Raw genomic sequence first — 17,238 nt, 5'->3', positions numbered from 1 at the left:
AATCAAAGTGTTTTTCTTTTCTCTTGTAAATAGATTGTGTAGCATTTTAGATCTTAGCAAAATTCTTTACATTTGGACAATTTATCTACAAATCTTAAGCTAATTCTGTAATCCATGGAGACCCAACAACCATTCGCCTCCTCTCCGGCAACCTCCTCCACTCCGACTCCAACAACTTTCTCTGCTCTGATTGTCGTCGGAGTTAATTTGAGCATCAAAACCCAAAACCACTCTGATCAGCTCTGTTATGATCTCTTTGCAAGGTTCATGTGTCACCCAAAACTCAAGGAGAACATAAAAAAAAAAGAGTTTAACATGATTAGTTACAGATCTTAACTTGAAAAGAAAAATAAACAAAGTTTAGTGGATGGATAAATTATGGATAGGTCTCCATGCATTCATTCAAAACAAAGTAAATTTTTCCAAAGTTAGTCTCTTTTCCACAACCAGTTCAAAGTGTGCGGCCATAACAAAGTATATTCATACATTAAGATTCATGATTTCCATCCAAGCCCATCCACTTAACTTTGACCACATGGTCATTAACCCTAATTTGTCGACATATGTTTGTTGGACATGAGCACATGCTTTCTTCTTCTCATTTACAAACAATTTAAGTAAATTGATATCATTTAATTTAGTTTCATCGCTACAAATGATAACCATGTGTACATGGTAGCATGGATACCATTGGTGTTTTGTTCATACATATTCTGATGATATAGTATTGTTATTGTGGCATATCAATTAGTTTAGTTTGATCACTACAAATGATAACCATGTGTATATGGTAGCATGGATAACATTGGTGTTTTGTTCATTCATATTCTGTTGGTATAGTATTGTTATTGTGTGATATCAATTAGTTTAATTTGATCACTACAAATGATAACCATGTGTACATGGTAGCATGGATACCATTGGTGTTTTATTCATTCATATTCTGTTGGTATAGTATTGTTATTGTGGTGAGAAATAAATAACTAAATCAAGAAAATTAAATACAACTTTTGTTTTGTTGTTTTAAGAACATGAATCGCTCCATTTGTGTATTGCTTTTAAGTTTACTATCTATGATATGCACCAATTCATGTAAGTTTAATAACTCTCCCAAGCATGTAATGGTCGTACTTGTTTTGTCTTTGTTTTAGCTTTCATTGCTGTGTGTTTATAATGCTCTGTTTTTATAATACTCTGTTTTTATAATGCTCTGTTTATTATGCTTTGCTTTCGTTATTTTGCAGTTTTCATAAACTGCTTCCACCCATTGTATATTTCTTTTGTTGATTAATAATTATAGCATTTGAATATATATATATATATATATATATATATATATATATATATAAACAGAGCAGTTCTAAGCAGTAAGCCCAACAACAGTGGTTCTTCTGCTCCTAATTTGAATCGAGAAACAACAACAGTGGTTTCAACGGCAGGTTATGATTGTTGTTGAGTTTCCATCAGATTTGATGAATAATGACGAAGGAGAAGAAACAAGGAACATAATTGGAGATTGGGTATGACGGTGGAGGGGAGAATTAGATCATGTGGTTCAATAATCTGGGATTAAATTGAGAATTTGAATAATCTGGTTAAGATATTTTCTCTCTTCTTCTCTGAAAAGAATTGAAACTGAATGGGAGAAATAGAGAAAAAGAAACGACAAAGAAGAAGATTTATTGTTTGTGTTTGGTTAAGGGATTATTTGGTCATTTAACTCTATGAAAGTACACCACTAGAAAAAAGTACGTGTGGGTGTGAATAAATTTTAGAAAAGTAGGTGTAAATGCAAATATCTCTAAAAGAATTGATTTGGCCACCTATATCACCAAAGTGCACTTATCTTTTTGGTCAAAAGTACTGAGAGTACTCTGCAGTTAAGCTTGCTTATGCTGGAGTACTCACAGGATGGGTGACTTTCCGGGAAGTGACTATCAGAACTGTGCGAGTGAGGAAAAAACACAGGGAAAGACCATGTAGTAATTTTAGGGACGGTAACAAGTCTTTAAAACCTCCCGGACGTAGCAAACCAACCGTCATACATAGATGGGCTCACAGGCCTAGTAAGAGGCATGAGGCCCATTAAGAAATGTGGGATCATAGACAGAGACTGGACATGGGGACCACTAAGAGGTGGCGGTCGGGACGTTACAAAATTACAACAACTAGTTTCCTACTTTTCATTCTAAATAATGACATATTATTTTGGTCAATCTCAAGAGACTGGTAAATATAGATTTTTTATCTCTATGCTTAAGCTCTAATTCCTCAAATAAAAAAATAACAAAAGTTGATTAGCAAAGCAAAAAAAATTTTTAATGTAATTTCGAAACTGAAACAAAACTTAAAGAAGTTTGAAACATTCAAATAAACTGTAGTCTGAATCATGTTAAAACAATATTTGTATATTAGTATTTTAACCATAGACTACTAGGGCAAAAATTTGATTATTGTTCTTACCCACAAGTGGATTAGGATGACAATGAAAATATAGTCCAGATAACCATTAACCTCACTCACATTTAATTTGTTTCTTTTTTTTTGCCATGATTTTAATCTATATATCTATATTTTTATTTCTTAATATAGTTTTCAAATTTTGTTTCTATTCTCTTTCAATAAGGGATCCTTTAAATATTGTTTTACATCTATTTTGAAACAACCCGGCCTTTTTTTTAATAATAATAATAATAATAATAAAAGTAAATATCCCATATTATTTAATTACAGTCCAACCAATAACCAACAATGATCCAACATTCACAGCGAAAGACATATCAAACCAACTCTAATATATTAAAATACAATATCAATCATAACCAATATAAACTAGTAACCAAGAATGCTTCTAAACAAGATTCTAACATAAATAAAATGACCAACAACACACAATACAGACCCTAGATCATTCTCCTCCTCATCGCACTGATTCCACGCTACACATTACCTACACCTTAAACACAATGAGATGCGTGAGTATTACCAGAAATACCCAGTGAGACGATCCTCCCATCTGCGAACTATATACACAAGCAAATCAAGAGTACAACCAAAAATAAAAACATAAAAAACCAGCCATTAAATAGAACATCCAATAACACATTCACCACACCTACACATCATCGACATAAAACAAGTCGTACAATCCAACCGCTCAGGCTCATGGTCACACACTCACCTTTACAAGCTGATTCTAACAAAAAAAATATAACAAGGAGAGACTTTCCTCGCATCTGAAACAGTCCAGAAACGTCCTACAACAAGCCACACAACCAAAAGCAACCTTGAATCAAACTGGACAGAAACATCAGAAAAGAACAGTCTCAAAGATGAAACCCTAAAGTAAAAACCAACTGTTAACTATCCAATCCCTCTGGTGAACAGCTAGCCCTTGACGTGAAAACGTTTCTCACAAAATCTCGTGCCGATCAGAAACCATAGGAGACTAAGATCTCAGTTACAGTTCCTGATGGTTGCAATTCGCGTCTAAGAAAACGTGTCTCACGAAACCTCCAATAACTCATCGAGTTTAAATTCAAATCTGCTTCAGTAAAAAGGAGAATGAAGATAAAAGGCTTGGAAATATCTCTACTAAATTGCGATATCTTTGCGTACGATTTGAGCAGTCAAACTCTTTTTCTCCTAAAACCTAACAATTCAGCTTATTTTGCCTTCACTCTAAAGACAAGCTAACTCTCTTTATTTCTCTCTGCCACTCCCCACGACCAAATCTCCTTCTCTCTGAGCAACAGCAGCGACTAACCTCTACAACTAAAGGAGAAGAGAAGCGTCGATCTTTGTGGAGAAAAATTAGGGCCTCTTTGGTTTAATATAATTAAACAAGAAATTACATAAACCAATAATTAATTAAACCATTTTTTGGTTAATCAATAAATCGATCAGGTTTATAAACCAACAGTGATTAAACCAAACTCACTTCAATTCCCGATATAAAAATCTAATATTCATATTTTCGGGACACGGGCGTTACATATTTTAAGGAAACATTTTCTCGAGATTACAAAAAAGAAATTTTCGTAATTCTTAGTCATCGACCTAGAATATATTTATTTTTTACAAACTTATCAATATAAGGTTTCAAAAAATGTGTTGCACATTTTATATATACAGCTCAAGTGAACCTCAGATTCTTGTTTTGAAAATGGTTATATTGAAATGTTGTAATAGAAACATACTTGTGGGATTTCGTTTTCATTTAGATAAGAACTTTATTAGTGTGATAGAGTTTTTATACTACTAAAAAATAGTTTAATATATTTTAAACTCTATATATTTCAGTTAGTATATAACCTCATATTCAATGATTTGGCTTAGAAGTTTGGATGGTTTAAAACAAAATTACAATGTTCTCCATTTAAACAAGATATCTTTACTTGTGTTGAATTTGTCATTATAATTTAAAAAAATATAATTGAAAAGAGAAATTTAAACGCTCATAGTGTATTTATTTACTAAGAAAATAAACTCTTTCTCATTAATTATTTTAGTTTTGTAATATGTTATGATAGTTACGTTGGGTTTTCAATTACATATAAATAGCTTATGTAGCTTTGTGTCTATAATATCAAATACAAAACGCACTTCATCACATTCTTTACATATTAGAAATAATAGTCACTAAATTTTACGTATAAGCACATATGGCTAAATTTACCTCTCAGATTGCTATGCTATTCATTGTTGTAGCCTTGGTTTGCGCCTTTGTTCCTGTATTTTCAGTCGACGAATCTGAAGCAAAATCATTATGGGATACTTGTCTTGTTAAAATCTCTCCTCATTGTGCCTTGAATACAATCGCCGTTGTTTTTGGAAATGCAACCATCAATGATTCTTGCTGCCACGATCTTGTTCAAGAAGGAAAAGTGTGTCACGATACTCTCATTAAATATATTGCTGACAGACCAGCCCTAATTGCCCGTGAAACACTATATTTGAAGAGGAGGGACGAATTGTGGAGTCATTGCGTTGCAATCTCAAAAACTGCTTAAATTATTTTGATTAAAAACTTGATAGTTTTGCTGTAACACTTGTTTTATCCGAAATATCCACTTCAGTACTTTTACAAAAAATAAAGCAAAGTAAATCTTTTTGAAGATAAGTAACACAAATATATATATATATATATATATATATATATATATATATATATCTCATATGAATTTTAATCCATAAATCAGATATTAATATGATATATATTTTTGTTTACTAAATTCAATTTCTATATATAAAAATATATTTTGTGACACCCCAGTTTTAGGGACATGCGGAGATGTTTAAAAAAAATTGATTTGGCAACCTATATCACCAAAGTGTACTTATCTTTTTGGTCAAAGGTACTGAGAGTACTTTGCAGTTAAGCTTGCTTATGCTGGAGTACTCACAGGATGGGTGACCTTCCGGGAAGTGACTGTCAGAACTGTGCGAGTGAGGACAAAACAGAGGAAAAGATCATGTAGTAATTTTTAGAGATGGTAACAATCTTTAAAACCTCCCGGACATAACACCCTCGGTGTCGATCGACACCCATCTCCAAATCCCAATATTTGGTTCGCGGATGTTACAATTCTCCCCCACCAACAAGGATTCATCCTCAAATCCCACAGCACCGTCCATCCGTCAAGGACCTCCGTGCCACCATCAACACGGCCTGCACGTCTTCCGACCGGACTGAACACCGTCAGCCAAGGTTTCCCATGCAACTATCACAACAGCCCGCACACCTTCGACTGAACCCACGAGGTCTCCCTCTAGTCAATATACTCACATCCTAGATGTTATTTGCTCACAACTTAGTGCTTCCCCCGTCTGCGGTCGCAACCAGTGAATCATGCCGACTCGCTATCAGGCTAACCACCTTAAGCTATGGCATCCAGGAAGTCACTCACACTTCCCCTGCTCTCAGGTCACAACCTTCGAGTCATACCGGCTCACTGCCAGGCCATAGCCTACAACTATGGTATCCAGGGAGTCTCACACGCCCACTCCCCCCCCCCCGCTCTTGGGTCGCAAACCTCGAGACATACCGGCTCACAGCTACGGTATCGATGGAGTCTCAAAATCCCGCTCTTGGGTCGTCACCCTAAAGCGCGCTCTCGGATTGTCATCCGAAGAAAACATACCACTCCCACTCTCTGCCCACAAAGTCCATCGAGCTATCGGTATCACATGAGTTGGGCCCACACGATCTTGAGCAAACAAGTCTGATGTCATCGAGTATCTCCCGACTAGATCTACCTCAACACTTTCCATTAATAGGCAAGCTTTAACTATTCATTAAACTTTCCTTTTATAACGACATTCTATTGATGGAAACTTCCCATTTATAGCAACCTTCTATTTATGGAAACTTTCCATTTATAGAATTCTCGAGCTATTTCCTTTCCACTGGTTTCACAATTCCCAAATCCAAAGAACTCCAACTTTTATTAGAATCTCAAATGCAATAATCATTTACAACTCCAAACGAAAATACATAATGAAAGAAAAAAACCAAAAGCTAAAACTAATGGCCGGAATGGGCACCCGTCCTCCCTTCGGCTGCGCCACAACCTCCATCATCTGCCTCCTCTTAGGTCAGAAAGGCCTGATATGCCCCTCCTCCCCACAATGATAACAGAATCGACGGTACTCCTGCGAGTCACCTTTCTTGGGATAGCTAGCCAACATGTGATTTGTGCTCCCGCGCCCATAGCATCCCTGGCCACCTTGGTTTGCCACTGTCGTCTCTTCCCGCTTTCTTTTACGCCTTTGCTCCAACTGCCTATCCTTGCTTTGAATGCTCTGCTCCAATGTCTCCTCTGACTGAGCCGCTGGACTGACCACCAAAAACTGTGACCTCAAGTCATCCTCTATCCCAGCTGCAACCTCAACCAGCTCCGCCCTTGCAGCATAGCTCCTCACTCTGCACCAAATCCTCAGATCATCCCGCAGAGCCAACAAGAACCTCCGTAGCGGAGCCGACTCTGGCTCCCATTCCCGGCCTGCATACCCTACAAGCCGACTGAACTATGCATCCAGCTCCCGAACTGTACGGTCCCCCTGAGTCAATCCCAAGAATCGTGCCTCCATGCGATCAAGAGCCTCTTGTGGAAAATACTTGGAGTTAAACTTCCTCACAAAATCCCCCCAAGTCATCTCCTGCTGCACCCTCCTTGCGGTCATCGACCTCCACCACACACGTGCATCTCCTGTCAGGTAATACACTGCCAAATCCACTCTATACAGGTCGGGACACCAAAGCGACTAGAAAATATCCTCCATCCGCTCCCTCCACTCATCAGCCACACTTGGATCCATACCTCCCGAGAAAAACCCCGCTCCCACTCGCTGCAGCTGCACCATCATCTGCACATACTGAGCGTCCACTACCTCGGCCCCCGACTGCACACCTACCTGCAAACCCGCCACAGGATGCACCGCTGGAACCTGCCCACCTACCACTGGCGGCACCACTGGAACCTGTCCACCAACCACTGGCGGCACTACTGGAACCTGCCCACCAACCACTGGCGGCACTGTTGGAACCTGCCCACCAACCACTGGCGGCACTGCTGCTGGAAGCCGCACCAAAATCTGAGCTAGCAAGTCCATCAAGACATCCTCCCTTCCAATAGCACCCTCTGCTGCAACCCTCACACCCGGGGCAACACCATGACCGACACCGGGCCCATCCGCCCTGCCGCCACCCGAACCAGCCTGGTTTCCAGACACACTAGGATGAACCTGTGACTCTGCTACCTCCTCACTGGCCATGCTCTGGGTCACACTCACACTGGCCTCGGGAACCTGACCTCGTCCCCGACCACGACCACGACCACGACCACGACCACGCCCGCGACCAACAGCACCCTCTCTAGCCATCTGCACTACCCAGAACAGAAGGCTAAGCACACAATTCAAAACCGCACATAAAGTACACATCTTACCGTGGAATCTCATTGAAGGCTCGAAGAGGATGATACTAGGACTCCATACCACAAGCAAATCGACTAACTATGCATAATCAATTTCATTGATAACTCTCTAATTTATATGTTTTTAGCATCCTTTTTGTCCATATTTGCATTGTTCATACCTCTAACTTAGCATTTTTAGGTCATTAATTGTAGGAATTCACTTTTAGACCATTTAGGGTGTTGCATTTCTGCATTTGCATGTTTTGGATGAAAACAGGTGATAAAGAGCCAAAAATGGGGAAAAATAAGCACAAACCCGAGCATGTACCCGAAGGAGCCATCGAGCTGGAAGAACAAGTCCGAACCCCAACACGATCGAGGAGGATCGAAGAGCATGAAGAACAACTCGAAGATCCACCCGAGGAGTAACCCGACTTCACCCTCGTGTACCCCATCGAGTAGAACATCGGGCAGGTCTGGGAAGCTAGGTCAAAAGGGTTTCCATATATAAACCCCCTCCTCTCCTAGCTCGCAAACGAGCACGCCGCAGACCCTCAAACCAGAGAGCGAGAGCTTCTGTGAGAGAACTGAGTCACTCAAACACTTTTCCTTTTGTTTTTACATTTTCTTTCATAGTTTTTATATTTTTTCTTAGATTTCTATCTTGTACTCTTTCTATTACTACTCTACCGTTTAATATAATGCAATTTTCGTTCTTATTTGTTGTTATGTTTCTTGTGATTATGTCCGAGTAGTGTAGTAAAGTTTCTAGGGATGAGATAGATAATTTTTTGTTCTTGATCCGTTAGGATGCCTTAATTTGATTGTATATTTTTGATAGATTTCCTTCTAGGTTGGTGTTCTTAATGCTGTCAACAGACCGAGAGGTTGAGATTAGATCTAGGGCGTTTTACCACCGAGAGGTGTAGATGAGATGCTTGAATCAACCAATGCTAGAGGTTCACTCGCTCTGAGTAAGAGATTAGATGAGTTAGGGTGTACTGACAATAATGAATCGATCTTAATGCCTGGTTGGTCATGTTTCTCCAACGAGAGTTGGGTAGGGAAGTGATCAAGGTTGATTATTGCTAGTGCGAGAGTGTGGTGACAAAGTTTTAGAGATTCATTGTCTAGGAAATAATTGCTTGAGGCACGTAAGGCATCTGTATTGGTCGAGAATACTTAGGATTCGATTACCCCATCCTTAGAAGCTTTCATATTTTAATTGTTTGCATTTCTTTCATTACTCGATCAATTACCCGATCAGGTACACGATAACCTGTATCGAGTAATACCTCGAGCTGTTCATATCTCATTTGCTTACTCGATCACCCCACTCGATCCTGTACTCGATTGCTTGCATCGAGTGCTTAGGTCGTGTGGTTTCTTTGTTTATATTCTTGTCTTTATTTATTTTAGGACTGTTAGAACAAAAATCCTATCCGCTTGGCTTGACTTGTAAAGTTCTGATCATATCCTTCCTGCTAGCAATAGACAACCATTTGGATTGATAACCCTTTGTACTACAACTGCATAGGGAATTGATACCCTGGGTGAAAATCTGTCTATCCATTTGGTGTCGTTGCCATTTGGTTGTGTTTATTTTGCTACGTTTAGGATTTCAGAACTTGCTAGATCAAGTTCTTTTGTTTATATTGGTTCGAAACTGACTTGTTTGCTTTTGATTAGTTTGTTTTGAATCTCAGGTACAACCCGAGCACCCACTCGACCCGTTACTCGATCACCTGGATCGAGTAGACCCTCGTGTACACACTCGGACACCTACCTGTGCATGCAAACACGATCTAGAGGTAGCCAGAACCTGAGTCATTTCATCGACAACATCGACAGACCTAGGCTACTCAGACAACAATAAGTTCAACGGGAACCAGGAATCATTGAGGAGGCAATGAACAATCAGAACGGTCCACCAGCTCCTCAAGCAAAGACCACTATAGGAGCAGGAGATGCTCCCTCTACACACACTCAAAGGAATGGCATTGTGCCACCTGCTGTGCAGAACAACAATTTTGAGATCAAGAGTAGTCTCATCCAAGTGATACAGAGTAATAAGTTTCATGGTTTGCCAATGGAGGACCCATTGGATCATCTGGATGTATTTGATAGGCTATGTAGCCTCACTAAATCAATGGAGTCAGTGAAGATGAATTCAAGGGCTTTTCCCATTCTCTTTGGGGGACAAAGCACACATCTTGGAGAAATCACTCCTCAAAGAGTCCATCACCACTTGGGAAGCGTGCAAGAAGGCATTCATGGCCAAATTTTTCTCCAACTCCAGAACCGTAATGCTGCGAAATGACATTTCCGGCTTCGTTCAGTAGAACAATGAAACGTTCAGTGAAGCTTGGGAACGTTTCAAGGGATACATTACCCGATGTCCACACCATGGCTTCAACAATGCTTCTTTGCTAAGTACACTTTACAGAGGAGTGATCCCCAAGATACGGATGTTGCTGGACACTGCAAGTAATGGTAACTTCCTCAACAAAGATGTTGATGAAGGTTGGGACCTAGTGGAGAACTTGGCTCAGTCTGATGGGAACTACAATGAGGAGTACGATCGCATTGTGCGATCTACAGGAGAGGAAGATGCCAAGTACAAGAGGGACATGAAAGCCCTCAATGACAAGCTTGATAAACTACTCAACCAGCAGCAGCAGCATGTTCATGCTATATCAGAGGAAGAGCAGTTTCTACAACAAGATGGGGAGACTACACAGATAGAAGATGTTAACTACATCAACAACCAAGGAGGTTACAACAGAGGATACAACAACTACAAGCCGAATCCAAATCTGTCTTATTAGAACCCGAATGTTGCCAATCTTTAGGACCAAACTTACCCATCTGCAGTTCAAGGGAACCAGGTACAACATAAACCTTTTGTCCAGTACAATCAAGGATATGCACCTAAGCAGCAGTACTCTAGAAACTACAACCAACCACCTGGATTCCAACAGCATCAAGGCCAGCAGAACCAATCACATGAAGCTGAGTTACGCGGCCTACTTTAGAAAATGATTCAGAATCAGGCTTCAACATCTATGGACATCACAAAACGGTTTGCAGAGATGAGCAATAAGATCAACTCCGGATACAATGATCTGAACGCCAAGTATGAATCGCTCAACACTAAGGTTCGATACCTCAAAGGCCACCACAACAACCAACCAGCTCCAAAGATTAACCTACTCCCAGGAAAGGCTGTTCAAAACCCTAAGGATTATGCCACTGCCCAAGCCATCTTCCTTGATGATGACTATGAGGATTACCTCACTGGGGACAGTGATGATCAAGATGGGGAGGATGTGGAACACCCAATGAAAAATGAGGCCAAGCACTATATATCCGAGTATGAACCCAAGCGTTCACTTGAGGAGACTGATCGAGTTGATGATCGAATACTTGTTCGAGAATCACAAACTGAAGAACAACCCGAAGTGGAACCCGATCACCTACCCGATGATGGCGGTCAGATGATTCATCGAGTAGATGATGAAACAAGAGATCAGCCTCAACCACCTGCACCAAAAGAAGGGGAATTAGAGGAAAGGTTGAATGCTGCACTTGACATCCAGTTGGAGGTGCTTGCAGAGCGAATGGCTAAGCGTAAAGCTCCACCACCTAAGCTTTTGCCACCACACGAGCTTCAGAAGGAAGCTGCCAAGGAGGCAGCTCGACTGGAAAACGAGGTTAAGGAAGCTGTCAAGGAAATTGGATTTGAGATTCTCAGGAGTGGATTGTGTTTGGATCATGATCTGTGGATTGAGGAAAAACTAGAAGATCCTGGCTCTTTCACATTTCCATGCTTGATAGGACTTCGGATCTTCAAGAATTGTTTGTGCGACCTTGGAGCTTCAGTTAGCATTATGCCTCTGTCAGTAGCCAACAAGATGGGATTCACCAGTTTAAACCAAGTAATCTGTATTTGGTTCTGGCTGATAGAACAGTGAGGCATCCGATTGGGATCCTGGAAGATCTGCCTCTCCGGATTGGAATAATGGAAGTACCTACTGACTTCATGATCCTTGATATGGACAAGGAACCAGACGATCCAGTGATTCTAGGAAGACCATTCTTGGCAACACTTGGTGCTATGATCGAGGTAAAACGAGGCAAGATCAGAATAGAGCATGGTGATCTTATTTTTCTATTTTTGAATTTTGATAATAATAATAATAATAATAATAAAAGTAAATACCCCATAATATTTAATTACAGTCCAACCAATAACTAACAATAATCCAACATTCACAGCGGAAGACATATCAAACCAACTCCAATATATTAAAATACAATACCAATCATAACCAATATAAACTAGTAACCAAGAATGCTTCTAAACAAGATTCTAACATAAATGACATGACCAACAACACACAATCGAGATCCTAGATCATTCTCCTCCTCATCGCACTGATTCCACGCTACACATTACCTACACCACAAACAGAATGAGATGCGTGAGTATTACCAGAAATACCTAGTGAGACGATCCTCCCATCTGCGAACTATATACACAAGCAAATCAAGAGTACAACCAAAAATAAAAACATAAAAAACCAGCGATTGAATAGAACATCCAATAACACATTCACCACACCTACAAATCATCGACATAAAACAAGTCGTACAATCCAACCGCTCAGATAAGCTCATGATTACGCACTCACCTTTATAAGCTGATTCTAACCAAAAAAATATATTAAGGAGAGACTTTCCTCGCGTCTGAAACAGTACAGAAGTGTCCTACAACAAGTCACACAACAAAAAGCAACCTTGAATCAAACTGGACAAAAACATCAGAAAAGAACCGTCTCAAAGATGAAACCCTAAAATAAAAACAAACTGTTAACTATCCAATCCCTCTGGTGAACAGCTAGCCCTTGACGTGAAAAAGTTTCTCACAATATCTAGTGCCCATCAGAAACCAGAGGAGACCAAGATCTCAGTTACAATCCCTGATGGTCCCAAATCGCGTATGAGAAAACGTGTCTCACGAAACCTGCATTAACTGATCGAGTTTAAATTCAAATCCTCTTCTGTATAAAGGAGAATGACGATAAAAGGCTTGGAAATAGCTCTACTAAATTTTGATATCTTTGCGTACGATTTGAGCAGTTGAACTCTTTTTCTTCTAAAACCTAACAATTCTGCTTATTTTTCCTTCACTGTAAAGTCAAGCTAACTCTCTTTATTTCTCTCTGCCACTCCCCACGACCAAATCTGCTTCTCTCTGAGCAACAGCGGCGACAAACCTCTACAACTAAAGGAGAAGAGAAGTGTCGATCTTTGTGGAGAAAAATTAGGGCCTCTTTGGTTTAATATAATTGAACAAAAAATTAGCTAAACCAATAATTAATTAAACCATCTTTTAATTTTGGTTAATCAATAAATCGATCAGGTTAATAAACCAACAGTGATTAAACCAAACTCACTTCAATTCCCGATATAAAAATCAAATATTCATATTTTCGGGACACGGGCGTTACATATTTTAAGGAAATATTTTCTCGAGATTACTAAAAAGAAATTTTCGTAGTTCTTAGTCATCGACCTATAATATATTCATTTTTTACAAACTTGAAATGATCCAACTTTTTTTTTAAGATAATAAATAAATAAATAATAATAATAATAATAAACTACAACTAGTGGTCTCATACCCACTAGTCACCTAACCACAAACACAATCAACAGCGGAAATAACCAACATCAATAACCAATAACCAACATTTAATTCCAAATCATAAACTAATGATCCAAACAACATAAACCAGAGAACCAGCAATCCTAAACAACATTCTAGGACTCAACTCTAGCAACCTAGCAGAAGCCAGACAACCTAGCGAACAACTAGAACATCCTCCTCTTCATTGCCTTGATTCCACGATCACACATTGCCTTTACCTGCACCACAAACACAAATTGCAATGCATGAATATTTTATAAACACTCCGTAAGGCAATCCTCCCATCTACTGGGCTATACACACAAGCAATAGAGACATCCCTAACCATCAACCAATAATTAACAATCAATAATATCAAACCAGGACTGTGTATCGACCGACACCAGATGGGGATGCATCGACCGACACAAGGTTGCATCGACCGATGCTAGATGCACTTGCATCGATCGAGACTCACACTGCATCGACCGGCGCATGTGTGACAATCTGTCCCGCGGACCCCACTAGACCACCGCTAGCTGCCCCAACGGACCGTCCGTGGACCCTGCTAGCCCACTGCTAGCCGTCCCAACGGACCCCAAGCTGGCCCTGCAGGGCATCGATCCTAACCCATCACTGTGGATATCCCAAACCACCAGTAGGTTATTGGTGCACCAGGCGTTCCTCGAACCCTGGTCCCCACCCTTTAACAACCTTCCCACAGGACAAGGTGCCACCAATTAATTTGCAGGTCAATTGGTGGCAACTTGTCCTGTGGGAAGGTTGTTAAAGGGTGGGGACCAGGATTCGAGGAACGCCTGGCGCACCAATAACCTACTGTGGATTTGGATGAATAGTTCCATTTGCCCAGTGAGGGGTTAGGATCGATGCCCTGCAGGGCCGGCTTGGGGTTCGTTGGGGCGGATAGCAGTGAGGCTAGTGGGATCCACGAGATGGGTTGTCATATGTAACACCCGCAAACCATTATGGTATTTTGGTGAGGGTGTCGATCGACACCACAGGAGGTGTCGATCGACACTGATTGTGTATGGTTTGATCGGTTTGATTTAATTATCAATTTTTGGCCGGTTTGGTTTAAGGAAACCATTGAACCGAGATTGAAAAGGGAGAAAACGACCTAGGGTCATGTTTTTGTTGTTTTACGCCGCTTGAGAGAAAGAGAAAAGGAGAAAACAGTTCCTAAAGGTTCTTGACAGAGTTTGTGAGATTTCAAGGTGTTTTTGGTGAGATCTTGCTGTGGGAGTGAAGATCTAGGTCTAGGAACGTGTTAGAAGGTTGCTGAGAGTGTTGAATTCGTTGTTTTTGGTCTGAATCTTCCTGCAAAGAGGTGAGTGCATGACCATGGCTTATCTAAGCTAAGATCTCTAGTTTTTCTGTGATTTGGTGCTTTTGTGGTTGTTTCTTTAAGTTCTCTATGGTATTTCGTCGCTGCTTTGGCTGGATTTGGCTTCTGGGAATTCATGGAGTGGATTGGAGAAGATTAGAGGCGAGATTCGGAGTTTTTGATCGAAGGAAATCGCTGCTTGGTATCGGTGTCGGTCGACACTATAAGGGGTGTCGGTCGACACTAACGCGAGGACGGCTCGAGACTTTGGCGAGTGTCGATTGACACCATGTGGAGGTGTCGGTCGACACAAACTAGGGTTTTCGGGAGTGTCGGGCATGGTGTCGGTCGACACCAGATTGTCAGTGTCGATCGACACCATCTGGTGTCGGTAGACACCCTTCTTTCAGCTACGACGGATGTTGCATGCTTTGTGTATTGCCTGGTTTGTTTTATTGATTGTTGATTGTGGCATGTAGAGATCTTATTGCTTGTGTGTATAGCCCAGTAGATGGAAGGATTGCCTCACTGAGTGTTTATCAAATACTCATGCATCTCAATTTGTGTTTGTGGTGTAGGTAAAGGCAAAGTGTGATCGTGGAATCAAGGGAATGAAGAGGAGGATGTTCTAGGGACTCGATTGGATGTTGTCTGGCATTGCTAGGTTGCTAGAGTTGAGTCATTAGAAACATTGCTAGGTTGCTGGTGTTATGTTTCTTGTTGTTTGGTTTTGGAATATTCCTTATGCTATAATATTAGATTATTATTGGATTATTATTGGATATTGGTATGGTTATTCCGCTGTTAATTGTGAATGTGGTTAGGTGGCTGGTGGGTATGGGACCACTAGCTGTAGTTTATTTATTATATTAATATATTTATTATTTATTATTATTATTATTTTAAAAAAGGTCAGTCCTTTCATTTTGGTATCAGAGCCCTTACGGTTCTAGGTTTTGGTTCACTAGGTTTCTGTTGTGATGTTTGGGATTGCATGTCTTGATTGATTATGTGAGTTAGTCAATTGTGTGTGGCATGGATTCCTAGAACATCCTCTTTGAGCCTTCAATGAGATTCCACTGTGAGTTATTGTTATGTTTCTTTGTGTGGTTTTGATTTGTTCTATGCTTGTTAGCCTTTGTTCTTGGAAGATCAGTGGTTAAAGGTGGTTGAGTTGATGGTCGTGGACGGGGACGTGGTCGTGGTCATGTTCAGGCGGGTCCCGAGGCCAGCGAGTTGGTGGTCGTCAGGGGGTCGCAAGCGTATCAGGAGGGACCAGAGGGGGTTAGCCGGTGAGCGTGCCGGAGGTGCTGGGAACCCAGGTGTGGGGTTGCAGCAGGTGGATCCCAGGGTCGAGATGATTTCTTGGTGGACCTTTTGGCGTGCTGTTGGAGCGGTTACCGAGAGGGGTACCAGTGTAGGCTCCAGTTGTGCCGCATGTGGCGGGGGCAGCCGAGGGCTGCAGATGTTGAGGACTTTCCATCATATGTTAAGAGGATGGAGCCGTAGTAGATGACCAGTATGAGATTATTTTTAAAATGTATCGGGTCTAGAGAGGCGGTTAGGTGAACATATGTTTTTGGAGCAGATATTATGCTTCTTGGTGGATAATCCAGTTGGATGTTAGAAGTTGAGTGGGTAGGGGTAATATTGCAATGTTATACTCGGACCCCAGGAGGTACTTTTTGTCGAGAGATGTTTATAATCGTTAAGGATTGTTGCTACTGAGGGGATGGTGATTCCCCTGGATACCGATAGCTCGAGGGGCTGAGGGCTCAGAGAGTGGCAGAGTTTGCGGTCCAAGAGTGAGACGGTATAATTCGAAGACGCTGTTCTGAGAGTGAGATCGGTATGACTCGAAGGTTGCGACCTAAGAGTGGAAGAGTTGGGAGCAAGCAATGTATAGAACGTGGGTATAAACATAACGACATAATGTAGACCTCGAGTCTGAGGGTGGTTTAGTCTTGGATTTTAGGATTATGTTGGCCAGTGGGCCAGGGTTTTATGACTGGTGCTGATGTGACCCAGGGACACGGTCACGATTCGATCGCGGTACGGACGCGGCTTGAGCTCTCGGTCAACTTTCAGTCGGTGAAGCTTTTCTCGGCCGAGGTTCTGGGCTTTGGATCTAGGAGAGAATCAAACGAGGGAAACGGAGTTTGAAGGAATTCAAACGAGCCGTTCGGGAGATACTTCGGGAAGCCACGAACGGTTCAATCGGACAGTACGGATGCGAAACGAGCGGGTGGACGTCTTCGAAGGAAACGATAGCGGGAACGATT

The 17,238-nt window shown here is 41.0% G+C and overlaps 1 protein-coding gene and 1 non-coding gene across 2 annotated transcripts; one reads left to right on the top strand and one right to left on the bottom strand.

Moving 5' to 3' along the window:
* Positions 1–4,612: 4,612 nt before the first annotated feature.
* Positions 4,613–5,097, top strand: LOC104771377 (uncharacterized). The gene has a single exon (XM_010495893.2). The coding sequence runs from the start codon at positions 4,665–4,667 to the stop codon at positions 5,010–5,012; it is 348 nt and encodes a 115-aa protein (XP_010494195.1). The 5' UTR covers positions 4,613–4,664; the 3' UTR covers positions 5,013–5,097.
* Positions 5,098–10,225: 5,128 nt separating this feature from the next.
* Positions 10,226–10,332, bottom strand: LOC147919449 (small nucleolar RNA R71). The gene has a single exon (XR_015594249.1). It is a non-coding gene; the product is annotated as a small nucleolar RNA R71 (small nucleolar RNA).
* Between the last annotated feature and the right edge of the window lie 6,906 nt (positions 10,333–17,238).

This window comes from Camelina sativa, chromosome 20 (genome assembly GCF_030686135.1).
Source record: "Camelina sativa cultivar CO46 ecotype springtype chromosome 20, ASM3068613v1".
Lineage (NCBI taxonomy): Eukaryota > Viridiplantae > Streptophyta > Magnoliopsida > Brassicales > Brassicaceae > Camelina > Camelina sativa.
The sequence above is the reverse complement of the archived record's forward strand: the minus strand, read 5'-3'. Positions and strand labels throughout refer to the sequence as shown.

Bases quoted from the DNA above. Each gene is read 5' to 3' on its own strand.
- LOC104771377 (XM_010495893.2), top strand. From the start codon at position 4,665: ATGGCTAAATTTACCTCTCAGATTGCTATGCTATTCATTGTTGTAGCC.